The 13,626-nt window shown below is 37.2% G+C and overlaps 1 protein-coding gene across 1 annotated transcript in view; it reads right to left on the minus strand.

The window, feature by feature from the left end:
- The window catches only part of Itga2 (integrin, alpha 2 (CD49B, alpha 2 subunit of VLA-2 receptor)), a 112,476-nt gene that overhangs the window by 21,048 nt on the left and 77,802 nt on the right, over positions 1–13,626 (minus strand). The window contains exons 13-20 of the mRNA XM_005392725.2: positions 12,178–12,321; positions 10,437–10,640; positions 9,591–9,727; positions 7,123–7,262; positions 3,741–3,892; positions 1,548–1,658; positions 915–997; positions 364–505 (exon numbers count right to left, since the gene is read on the minus strand). Of these exons, the coding sequence (XP_005392782.1) occupies positions 364–505; positions 915–997; positions 1,548–1,658; positions 3,741–3,892; positions 7,123–7,262; positions 9,591–9,727; positions 10,437–10,640; positions 12,178–12,321 (1,113 nt within the window). The remainder of the gene's footprint in view (positions 1–363; positions 506–914; positions 998–1,547; positions 1,659–3,740; positions 3,893–7,122; positions 7,263–9,590; positions 9,728–10,436; positions 10,641–12,177; positions 12,322–13,626) is intronic.

Here is a 13,626-nt window from a genome sequence, read left to right on the forward strand (position 1 = left end):
CTGCGGTTGCAAAGCTCAGACTGAGCTGTGGAACTTAAACAGCTCAGAGTAAGTGGACCCCGTCTGCACTGCACTACAGCAGCCTCACTGCACAGATGGCTCAAGAAGAGGTACAGGAGCATCCAAGTCTCAGGGTAAAGGAAAAAGGGACCCAAACTGTGCCCCATAGGTACAGACACACAGCTGGACTGTGCCCTCATGTGGCTTTACTAACTGGAAGTCACAAATTACGGCTGATCCAACCCAGGGTGAAGGTGCTTCTTCAGACAACTTAGAGGACCTGGAAGGTTGAATTTAAGGTGTACAGTAATTGATAGTCAGTAGGAAACACAACAGTTGTATTCTCGGATTGTTACCACATACCGGCATGGAGGACGAAGCAAAAAACAAGTTCTCTGAAAAATTAGCCACAATTGCAGTGTTGTATGCACTTTCCCCTTTGTTTTTCAGTGTTACTGAAAGTGTTAACCTTTTGTTTTGATTGCTGACAATAAAGGACTGTTTTCTGTTAAAAGTAAAAGGAGAAAAAGAAAAAAAGGCAATTAAAGTAAAAAGAAAGAGAAGGACCAATACTTAAAAACCTCATTCATTTAAGAAAAAAACTTGTTTGTATCTATTTGGAATATTGAGAAAATTGCTTAGCAACCAAAATTATCTACATTTTAAAGTGATACTGAAAAAATAAATACATGCTATTGGATTTTCTTCATCATTGCTTATAATTACATTTCAGGGAGAAGAACTATGCAAATACCAATACTTTTGTATTTCTTATTTTATACTAGTTTTTAGGGGGGTTTAGCATTATAAACATTTCTTTTATAGGAAAAAGATCTCCATAAACATTCACTTGAAGGAAATAATCTGTCACTTATATTTCTGTATTTTACACTAAGCTTTAAAGTCTAACGTACTGAGTAGCTGGTAGCTGTTGGACATCTAGAACCAAATCAGAGATGCAAATTCCATCACTGCCACAGTCTTTGTAGAAAGGAATCTACCAAAAAAAAAGAAAGAAAGTAAGTAAGAAAGAAAATAATTTTTTCTGGGTTTGAAAAGCACTATACAGAAGCATGCATATAGTGTTATTTCATTTACATAGAGTTCACAACAATGGAAAAACTAAAGAATGTTTAGAAATATGTGTGCGTTTAGCAAAGCCATCAAGGAGAGAAATGACAAATATTAAAATAAAAATAATGTCTTGTTTAGGGGAGCTGGATTACAGCAGATGTGATGCAGGGGTAATAGCTAGAACTTCCTAGGCACTGGCAATATTTTAAAGTGGGTGATGAGCACAAGTTGATCACCTTATTTTTAAAATTTATTTCTTTAGCTCTAGGGGCTAGAGATACAGCAGTGACCAACCCGGACAAGAGCCTCTGCTTCATGGAATTAACCTGCTAGTGAATGTCACACACAATTTCATTTTGAAAATTAAGACATTTAAGGCCATGTCCTAGGTCCTAAGTATCTTTAAATAGTACTGCAGTGACTATGAGACTTTGTTAGCCAGTCTAGCTGCAGAAAGGGCAAGAAACACTTACGCTGAAGACCTTGACAGCATCAGAATAGGCTTCAAGTGCAGGGCTAGTGCCAGGCTTTTCCAGACTGATGTCCACACGTAGATGCAAAGAGTTGACAACATCAGAGGGTTTCTAAACACACACCACACACACACACACACACACACACACACACACAGAGTCAGTTTGTTGTGAGGGCACAGCAGTGTTAAAGCAAGGAAAAAACCACAACGTGTTTATAATTAAGAACACAGAATTGCTCAATTATGTAGACTATCCTTATTTTGAAGGATTTCTGTCCAAATTCTGCTGTCAACCTCTAAACTACTAAGTAACCTAAGGAGACTTGATTCCAGTAAAAATCCAAAGCAGTGGTTCTTAGTGGGGCTCATCAATAATCTCACTATTTATACACAAGTAATTATAAGTATTAGATGATATGTTCAGTTCTAATCTTCAAAAACCACCTGTGCTAGGTTTGGGGACTTGGGCTGCTGGCTATGTCTTTCCAATTCCTCCTTCCAAGATGTAAGAGTCCTCAGGTGTCCTGACCAATCCTCTGGAAGGAGTCACTATGACCGAGAGGGGAAGTGCCGAGGGCTGGCTCTCAGATAAGGGACAAATATACTCCCTTTCCTATAGGAGCTGACTGTGCTCTACAGAACCAGACAAAGATGATTCTTGTGTCCTAAGTCAAGCTCCCCCAACTCCCCAGCCTAGAACTGAGCGTTGTGAGTTGTGTTGCTCCTGCACTGCACATGAAGAGGGGGCCTGTATCACTTCTAATTAAACACGGCGCTATCCACACACAAGTGCAACTCCTCCACTTTGCGTCTGTCGAGAGGGTAAGAGGATTCACAGCATTCCAGGAGGCATGGTCCCCTTCCAGTTTTTGAGGCTTCTTGTCTAATGAAAGGCATTAAAATGCCAAAACAGGGTTTCAGATTTCATCTAGCAATCATCGTACAGACCTCTTGCCAGTTCGTGTCAGGAAAGAATAGTGTCTACAGTACAAATGAAAAAGATCCTAAAAATTGAATTTGTTTTTCCTGGGAAGTGGAATCTTCATTGATCATTGGGTCTATTCCCTGGCAGGATTTACTCCTAAATCTTGATCCCTGTGGCAGGCCTCACTATAAGTTCCCTGGCTGCGAGGAATGCCTCCTCAGCTGGCTATGGGCTTGATACAACGGATGTACTTAACTGGCATCGATGGCAAATACTAAACAGATTTTTTTTTCTTTATGAAAACAAGCTACATTGTCTTGAATCCTTCATAGTAAATTACAAGTCTAACCTTTCCTATATCACAAACCTTTAATAAAGTAATAACCAGCTTTAATTCATCTAACCATTCAGTTGATATTTTTCCAACTCTTACTCTTAACAGTTTTTGAAGTGTGAGCTCTGTATCACCTATCTACACCAGAAATATCTGTAGTGCCCCTTCAACCTGCATGGTCTTTCTCCCTTTACACTCAAATTTCTGGTAGTGGGAACTCAGAGTATAGATTTTATAAATGTTTTGTTGGCAATTTCTATGTACCTTAGCCTGTGAGAACAATATTTAGGAAAATACTTAAGCAGTTCTTTTTAAATTAGTTTCCTGATTAAACTACACTTTCAAATATTTATATGTGGTTGCTAAGGGAAAATATTTTATATAACTTATAAAATAAATTTCCTTTTTGGAAAATTTTACCTGAGAAGCTTTTTTCCTACGTGGGAGATTTTTCAAAATCTCTGAGAACTGTGGCAATTATGGCATAAGATTAAAACAAATCTTTACCTCACAATCCACCATTATTCTCTTATATAAACCAACAGTAGAGACAACAATTAGAATTAGCATTTTCAAATGCGTAAAAATAAATAAAAATTTTCTCCATGGAAAAATGTCAGAATAGAATCTATTATTAATTTAAAGTTCACCCTGCTAAACATTTAAGAAAGCATTAGATTTTCAGTTTCCTTAAGAATATTATTTTTAGCACTTTTACTTACAATCCCCAATGAAATTTAATGACATTAACATCTAATAGGATGTGACTGTATTAGCACAAAGGAAATATGCTCTCTGTTCATGGAATTAGACAAGAAAGGCATTAATTAGAAGGGCAAGAATTTTCTAATACATAGTGTCCCTTTGACATTTTCAGCATTCATTATTCTTTAAGAAGAAATGGGGTCAAGAGAGAGGACCTGATGCCTCACCTGTATTTGAATTGTGTACTGTGTGCATCTGTTTTCTACATTTAGTACCATATTCTTCTGAAGGCATCGTTCATTATTTTCTTGAAATAAACCCCTGGAGGTTACTCTGGATGAATATCCATCTGCATCAAGTGTGATGTTATACATAATGGCTATGACAAAAATCATAAAGTAATGTTATTGCAAATGACCTTGTTTAAAAAAAAAAAAAAGCATTCTTGCTTCACTATATCTTACCAGACAAAATCATTGACTTCAAGAAGATATACAAATAGAATTTACACTGGTGGATTATAAACCAAGGATAGCACCACTATGTGTTTGTAATTCTAGCTCTGGTATGATTTGGGTGACTCTGGATCCAAAGAAGTGTGATTCAGAGTAATATGGCTTGGGTCAGGGGACAGAAAACTGTACTTGTCACAAGAATTCCACTCCATAAAACTGGGCAAATTACTCATCCCCTCATGTACTGGCTTCATCATCCACACAGAGACACAGAAAAAGTTACTGAAGGAATACAGCTGAAGAATTCTCAAAGCACCTTATTCAAGCTTTACAATAAACCTGGAAATGGGATATTGTCATCCTATTTTTCAGATAATGAATTAGAATAAAAGAAACAAAATAATTCATCTAAAATCACACAGCTGGGGCATGGGCAGAAACAACATTTTGGTATCTTTGAAACAAAAGTTCATGGTTTTTTCTGTTTCTATGCTGTTGTAAGGGTACATATTATTGTGAAGATTAAATGAGACCCTCCAAAAGAACTTGTACAATGCCTGATATATTTCAGATTTTTCCATGGGGAAAGACATGCAACACTTCAGCAAGAGGGTTTGAGTCAGACTTGGTTTGAATCCTAATTCCACAGTGTCTGAGCTTTGTGACTTTGAGCAGTTTAGTGAACCTCTTTGAACCTCTGTTTCTTCAGATATTAAATGAGAAAATCAACCCAGGGAAGTTAAAATTTTTTAAAAATGTAATAAAAATTGCTGAGAGCAGCAGTGTCCAAACTATCAGAACTATTATCTCCAACTGAAGTCAACTGGCCCTGTGTCCACAATTTAGACTGATTTTCTGGTGCTGTTCTAGCATCAACTAACTTCTTTGGGTTTCTCTATTATGTTTTATTATTTTCACTATTTTAAGGTTAATTACATGTTACTTTTAAATATCTATTAGAGATACTATATAATTTTGTATAATTTTTCTTGCCCCACAGACTTCATAAGTGCCGTAAGGATGGATGAAACTTGGAAGAGCCCAACAAACTAAAAATAAGCAGTGAAAATGATACAAAGGAGAAATAATGATAGGTATGGGACTGTAGTTAGGCCAAAATTCGTACATATCATAATACTTTTTAATTTTTTAAAAAGAAGCCTGGTGAAACTGAGATATTGTCTCATAGAAAACGTATGAGTTTTTAATGTTAACTTTAAATTAGGGTTAGTACCAGTTATGGTTCACATCTAGATGTCCCGCATAGACTCATGTGCTCATAGCTGGGGTGTTGGGAGGTAACTGGATCATGAGGATGGTGCTCATCAGTAGATTAATCCACTGGTGAGTTTACAGCTACTTGTAATGTTGGAGGTGAAGCCTGGTTGGAGGAGGTGGATCACTGGGGCAGGGGCGAGTCCTGAAAGGGTCTATCTCCCTTCCTCCTCCCTTATCTCTTTCTCTGTTCCCCTCAGGCATGCCCTGACCTGCTTCTCCTCTACCATCCTCCTGTGTCATGCTGCTGTGCCTGGGAACCACCTGACTATGGACCAAAGTCTCTACAAACTGTCAACCAAAAGAAACCTGTCCTCCTTTAAGTTGTAGGTGTCGGGTGTTAGATCCCAACAATGACAAAGTAACTAAGACAGGGCCTGATGCAATAAATAAAAATGCAGAAACCACACGCTTTACAAATTCACTTTTCACAGTAGTAAAGATGGAATTCATGTTTGACCATGTTACTATTGCCAAGCAATAAAGAGGCAGATGATCATGTCTGTGTGGACCTGAAGGTATCAGAGTAAAGGACTCAGGGGGAAAGAAGTGCTCAATAGTAGGAAAGGCCAGGGACAGAAAGGCCAGTCAGTAGAAAGGAAAAGTCCCTGCAAGGAGAAGTTTTGTGTATGCAGCAACAGAAAAGACGAAGTGGAGTCAAAATATGGAGGATATACAGTGCATAATCACACGTCAGGGCCAGGACAGCTGAGCAGCCGGCCATTCCTGCCAACTAATATATTTTGCAATTCTGATGTTTTAGGCAGAACAGTAACTTAGTGTTTATACAGCAGTGGTTTTTGACTTAACTATCAAGTCTGTTCAGATGGCTGTGGGCTCTAAGGCAGGTCTGTCATGTGTACGACTCCAAAATGGGTCAACACGGGAACACTTGCAAAGAAAACTTCCAGATGGACGTAAATGTAGGGAAACATGGAAATTATGCCAAATGTGAATCTAACTTCCCCTTAAGGTTCTTGTTTATTGTTCGTATCTCTTGACATAAATCATAGCAAATCCACCAGAATACTTTTCAGTCTTTAAGTTTCTTTGTTTACTGTTTAATTAAATACCTGTAGGAGTTACAGGTTCTGAAGTTTAGAGCCAAATCTGAAGGAAAGGGATCTGGAACTCATGAAGTAACAGCAAAGGGAAAAAGGTGGCTTCTGGTCAAGTGTTAAGCTGCATACTGCCTACAGAGACTGCTCAGGTAACTGGGGCAGTGGGCAGAAGGTGAGGTAGAAGGTTGGATAAAGCTTCAAAGAAGATGCGGGACCTCAGCCAGCTTGTGAAATGTAACTTGAGCAGCCCAGGAGAGATAGGATGATTCTTGCTCACATCTGCCCACAGTGTTTTATTTTCTTCTGTCTCGGGAGGACACAGTTTTGGCTTTTACTCACGTTTCTGCAGTTTTTGGAAAATGTATAATAATAGACACGAATTATATCTTGTTTTCCATTATTTCATGTTCACTTGTTCCTCAAGAACAGGAACAGTACTTGATACCTAAACACATCCTCCCTAGATCATGCCACAGGCGATGTATGGCATGCTCATTTAAAAGCAGCAGCAGTTCGGAGAAGTCAGGGTCATGTACGCTGAGTATTTAAGGAAAGTGTGGGTAAGATAAACTCAAAGAATACAGTTGGGAGAGCCCATGATTTTGCACAGAGATTACAATGTTCTACAGAATGTCACCCTCTAGAGATGAGGGAGAAGGCTCTACACAAACATTATACACCAAACCATTCTTACGCACGTTAAGTGTGTGGCAATTTAAGTGTCTGCATTCAGAGCTAAAACTAAAATCAAGACATAGGTTGCATTCAGAGCTAAAACTAAAATCAAACCCTGTCCAGGGTTATTTCAGGTTACCTACCCACTTCATTGTTTTGACGAGTAGGTCTAAACTTTGCCCTGAAGCAGAGTTGGAGGACTATCTGAGCATTCTTGTTGAACAAAATGATTTTTTCTGGACTGAATGAAGCTTCCACAGACACATCAGCAATACTTTGTGACCTGAAAGACAAGCGAAAGCAGGCTCATGGATATTATCACTGAGCACACACATGACCATTATATAGAGGACGCAACACCAGCATTAACACATCTTTCTTTCCTCTTTCTGTCTGAGCACTTTGGCAGTATTTTCTATTTGACCACACTGAGGTGTCAGGCAGAGACGTCTTTTACGTTTATGACTGTATCACCAGCACAATCCACATGTAAGATTTTTATTAAGTAAGCGTGCGCACAGGATGGAAACCTGCAACCTCTTTCCAGTGAGGTTCCAAAGTGTGGTTTCGGTGTGTTTTGGCAACTAGCAGTGCTATTTTTGTCTCCCCACAAGGGCAAGAGAGAGGGAAGGTGGGAACGCGGAAGCAGCACAGAAGAGGAGTGTGGTCGTGGCTTTCCCTCTGCTGGCTCAGTGGTTGGTAGAAATCCTGTGAAAGGTGGTTTATGGCCATAATGATGGCAACTAGTTTGCTGTCAGTAAACACTGCGGAGTCCAGTCAGCAGGGTTCTATAGAGTTCTGACCCTGGAGCAGCCCCTTACTCTCTAACAGTTGGCATCAGCGGCTCCTTATAACACTCCTGCGAAATAGGAAAACACATATTCTCTCCATTTGCTCAGTGAAAAAGTCTGAGACACTGACATTTGGTGGCTTCCCAGTTTACTGCGTACTAGCCAGAGAGAAATCAGTACCTAGAGTCTCTCAATTCCTGCATCGGTGGAATTTGTACTTCATCAGAAAACCTCGTGTGCACCTTCAACTACTTACACAACACCAAGCAATAATTAGTACGTTCATTATTTTGAAAAGTACCACAAGGAGATACAGAAAACATTTCCTTTTAATTTCAGGGACCACCTGAAGGACTCCAGTCAACTGAAAAATTATTTCAATAGTTATTATGTATCCATCAGCCCTCCTTAGAAGGCCTCCTAAGATATTTAATAACACATGCAAAATGTCCTCAAATTTGTAAGATCTAAAATGCTTTAGTGAACATTTTATTTAAGGCACTCTTTTTGAGAGACTAAGTATTTATTCCGAGAGATGTCACTGATTTACATATTCTGTACCTTTATTTAAAATATTATTCTTAGGGTATTACCCAGTAAAACCAGCCTAAGCACCTTATAGGAATGTACTCACAAAACATTATTAACCTGACTGGAGCAAATCATCTCAGAACATTGACTTGACTTCACGTGTCTTAAAGTTTTTAAAAAAGTCTTAAATTCAAAAGAGAAGTTTGGCCATTACTGACTATATTAAAAAAGAGTGTCATTTCATAAATGTAATCTACCACATATGTTGCCTACCAAAATGTCCACTGAGAGGCATGACTTTTTCATTAAATCATTTAAAAATAAGCCACATAGTTATATCACACTTTGCATTTATTCTTGGCATGCAAGTCTTATATGATTTTAACTAATTTTATTCAGCAAATACATTTTCTTGTTTTTCATAGCCTTAAATATTATTCCTGAATTTTGTTTTTCCCACATAACATAGTAGTTTCATTCTGCAATGAAAATAATGCATTTTACTCATTAAAAACATGACTGAGGTATGTAAATAGCACAACTAAACTCAGAAATCACAAAACACCAATAAATAATGTTTTTCTGGTTTTGATACATTTGGATATTTAAAGCACATTTTTAGCACAGATGAACAAATGAATGTTGACTCTTAGCTGAAAAATCAACTTGGTTCTAATTCCATTCCCTCATCAGTCTGTGCACAAACTTTTGAACTTGAATCACACAGCCTTTGACTCCCTTCTTCCCCCTTCATTCTCTGTCTCCTACAGAGGTCAATGAGAAGTCAGATAACCCTAAATTACGGCTTCTTGTTTCTGATTAATAATTTTAAAATACACCTTTCTGCCACATATGAAGTTTCACTTGTGTAATCTGAATGTTCAGTACTTTCATTGTACCTTTATAAAGCTTCTTTGTTGTAAGGTAAGGATGTTTATAAGAATATAAAATTCAGAAATATCAGGATATCATTTCAAGGGTTTGTCTTTTCTATGTGTTATTTACTTCACCATATAGAGAAGAAAAACTGGATTCTAATACTTGTGTGTGTGTGTATATATATATATATATCATTTGAATCAATATTAGAATCCAGTTTCTCTTCACTCTCTCTATAATTTTATATATATATATATTCCCATCCCCAGAAAAAACCATATTTCTTCCTTTACATAAACTATGATACATACATTCCCTATGATGTTTTATAATTCATGTGTCATTTTTAAATAGCAGCATAGCTAGTCATTTTTGGCTAGTTAGCTTGTGTCTGGCCTTAATTGACTTACCAGAGTTGAACCACTTGTCCAAAAGCACCAATGGACACATCAGTGATGGAATCCCCATTTAAATCCCCATAGCCATCTAAAGATCTCCCAAAGAACTGGAGCTGACTCCTGAAGGCTGTATCAGAGCCCAAGATTTTCTGAAAAAGCAAGTTTGATATGAAATTATAATGCCCAGTGGCTGAACTAGAATAATGGCAACCTCTATATTGCTTCATTATATTCTGTATATATCATTTTCCAGGTTCTCTTTATCTTTCACAACACTCCATTGATTTCTCAAAGTCACATCTTATCTGATCTCTGTATCACTTTTGCAGCCATGTTTCCAGCAGGAAAACAGTATGACTCTTTAATTCAAAATCACAACACAAAACCGTGAAAAGGTGAGTGGATGGGAAGGAGGCGATGCCAATTCCCAGTTTGGACTGCTGCACTAGCTTTCTGTCTTCGGGCCTATTCAGCAAGGTTTCTTAGCCAATCACCTGATACTTCTCGTCCTTGAAATGTTATTCTCCATCTTAATTTTATTTTCTTGTTTTTATTCCTTAGCATTTATTACTACAAATGGGATCTATAGTGGGAACACTTTATCTTATTTATCTATCTTTTTCCCCTTTTTCGTTTCTTCTGTTAGAATATAGGGCCCATGAAGAGCAAAATTTTGTCTTTCCTACGCTTCATAACATCCACCGTTCTTGGAACATAATAAAGACTCACTAAATATTTTCTGAGTGAATGAATGAAGCTTATAAAATAAGTGGGATGGATTCTATGGTATACATGATACTCTCTAGCTTGAACAAGATGATGTTCACATGAAAATATATTGTGTAGCTCATCGATCACCTGAGAATACTTCGTGCGAATGGTGCCTTGTTCACCATTGTAAATGTACACAGCTCCGGAGTTCTGATTCTCTAAAGGTGAACCGACGATCACATCGTTATAGCCATCCATGTTGATGTCCGAAAGAGCCGCAATCGCTGAGCCAAAGCGAGCATTTTCAATCCCATTAGGGCCTTCAAGAAATTGGTGCTGATTCAGAATGCCCTTCAAAGCGGGAAAAAAGGATAATGAAGACAAACCGATCAATTCATAGACAGCAACTAAAATTCAGAGTAATTGGTGTCCAAATCATTTCAAACTGGTAAAGGTGGACAGAGTTTTAAACATAGAATTAAAAGTCCTCTGTTCATAATGGGAATTACAAGTACAAATTTCAGTGAGTAAGGTCACAGGAAATCTGCTCATAAGCCAAGGTGAAAGGAGGTAATTTCCTTCTCTATAGCAGAGTAACTTACATGAAGGCTTCTACTCCATTTTCCCTAGTATTTTCACCTGTTTCCAAACCTTTGTTTTGAAAATCCTCTGATAAAAATGTGGTATCTTGAATGAAATTAAGTTAGGCACACACACTAAAATAAAACATGATAATTTCTATTTTCCTTAAAAATTACTGGTAGAGGCATAATTGTAATGGAATAGGAAGTGGAAAATGAGATTATTAATAATCTATTAAAAGAAACACTAAATAATCCTGCCCAAAGGAAAAGATATTTTCTGTTAAGATACACAGTTTTTCCTTCAGATTTTGTAATCAGTCTGGAAATATTTCGTGACTTCACAAGAAAGCCATGCTTTCAACAATGAAGCTGGCTCAGTGTTAATTTTTTCTCTTCTCTTACAACTTCAGGGAAATTAATTTGGTCTTGATTTTGATAAAGTATTGAGGGATATTTTCATCTCCAATAATTAATGACAGCTTGGAATATTTGACATGCAAAAAACATAAAAAACCAGAGATTTATTAATTTTTCAAGTAAGTAGAGATGCTCTGCCCTTATGCAATTAAATACTGTTTATATGTATAATTAAAATTGTTTTAATTGCCTCTACTAAAAGGTTAATTTTACATTAATGTTAAAAATGTAATATGACAAATATCACAAGCAAAATGACCATAATCTTTACTAAATGTTACCGTCACTCTCTCTTTTTCCCTTTCTAGTTATCTAATTTTCTATCTCAATCAGGGCCTTTAATTAGGTTTTCCAATTTTACTATGCTTGTCTACACAGATCTATAAAATTTAGTCTACAAGTTGGAAAAGTTGTGCTTTTCTATGACAGGGTGGGCTAAGTTTTATATGTAACAATTAGAAATTCCAAGAGTTGGATATATGCCTAGTTACACTAAGTAATGGAATTTCATGACCAACTAATGTAAAAAGCATCTGGGGTTATTATCTTTTTATTTTTAAAATTGTGGTACTTGGAAAGTGTGCAAGGTTTATATGTGCATATATGTGTATTTCAAAAAGTGATGTGTATTTATAATGATTTTATTTATATAAGAGAATATGTATTCAAAAACCTCTCATGGAAAATAGTAATACAGTATACATTAAACCTCATTATGCCTTTTACTGTGATTTTTAAAATCAGAACTTAATAATGACCTCCTCAAACTGATGAAACATAAACTGTACTAAACATGCAAATTAATTGTTCAAATTAATTCTCTCAAATGCAAATTAACTTTTATCATACAAACACGTATTAAAATATTAGTTTTTTTTTTTTTTTACCTTTGCCACAGTGAACAGGTAGACTCTTCCCTCCTCTTTCTTGAGGTCATTCATATATGTTGGCGCACCCACCAAGAGGACATCTGTGATGGTGTCTTTATCCACATCCACTGAACACAACACACTACCAAAATAGGAGCCAATCTGAAGCAGTAAAGTATATTAACATTAGGAACATAAATACCAGCAACACAATCCTTTCCCTCCACTGTCTAATGCTTGGTGCTTAAACCTTACTGTGCATAAGAATAACTAAGAAAATGGCTTTGGAATACAGATTTCAGAAACCCACCTCTAGAGACTCTAATGAAACGCCTAGCATGTGATCCTGAAGAAAAGCATTTTAAAATAAGCATTCCAGGTACTTCTGAGACTGGTGGGCCAAAGACCACATTAATGAAGGAAACCCGAAATGTGAGGCATGTTGTAGAGAAAGGCAGGAGAAGCAGAGGCAGGGGAAACAAATTGCTGTATTTTGTGGTAAAATATACTGTAACGCAGACCAATCCCTAATGCTGAGTGAGCAGAGTAGAGGGGAGTCATGATGCTCGGAAAGACAAAGTAGCATTTGAATTGCATCTTAAGGAAGACAAGGAGTTTCTATATGGAGAGAAATGGGGAAGAATGAGTGATATGTCCGTGGCATGGTCTGGATAGGTAAGTAGTTGCCAGATAGATTAGGGTGGGAGGAAGAGATGCAGGTACAGTGAAGAGAGTGGGAATATGAATGCTCATCCTATTCACCAATGTTTGATTTGTGCCCATGTGAATGCTTCTTAAGGATTTAGAAATTGATACACAGCCATGTGTTTTCTCAAAATAAATACATTCTTTAAAATATTAAACAGTAGGAAAAAGTACACAGCCATAACTAGTTGTTGACCAAGGAAGACAAGAGCTCAGATTTTACTCTAGAAAATTCAGAGCAACAAAGGGTCAAATTTAATCCCAGAGAACAGAAATCTGTAGTTAATTTTTCCTTCTCACAGAAGGAAACCAATTTCTATTGGTTGCCAGGGATCATGGGTGCTTGGTTTAAACAGGTACAAAGCCCATGGGTAAGAACTGCTTAGAGAGGAAACAGGAACCATTGCTTTGGCAAAAAATGAAATTAGTTTTACCTGTTAAACACTGATATTGGCTACAATGGGCCACACTAGGATTCATCATAGGGTCTGACCAAATGGCCACATATAAATGGAAAGGGGCGGGTAAAAGAATTGTTTGACTTTTACAAACATCAAAGGGAACAGTACACATTCACAGGCCCAGATCTAGGCACTTCATTTTTATGGTGTTATACACTTTCCTTCTTATTATGTCTCCTCCAGATCCTTGGGTCCTAGCACGGACTTGCTTACAAAGCAGTAGTTAGGTCTCTGCCATCAAGACTACATAAAGACCAAAAATATACTCTGGGCAGACAAAAATATGGATGGAGATGTAAGC

The sequence above is a fragment of the Chinchilla lanigera genome, unplaced genomic scaffold (assembly GCF_000276665.1).
Source record: "Chinchilla lanigera isolate Chin_1 unplaced genomic scaffold, ChiLan1.0 scaffold00045, whole genome shotgun sequence".
Classification (NCBI taxonomy): domain Eukaryota; kingdom Metazoa; phylum Chordata; class Mammalia; order Rodentia; family Chinchillidae; genus Chinchilla; species Chinchilla lanigera.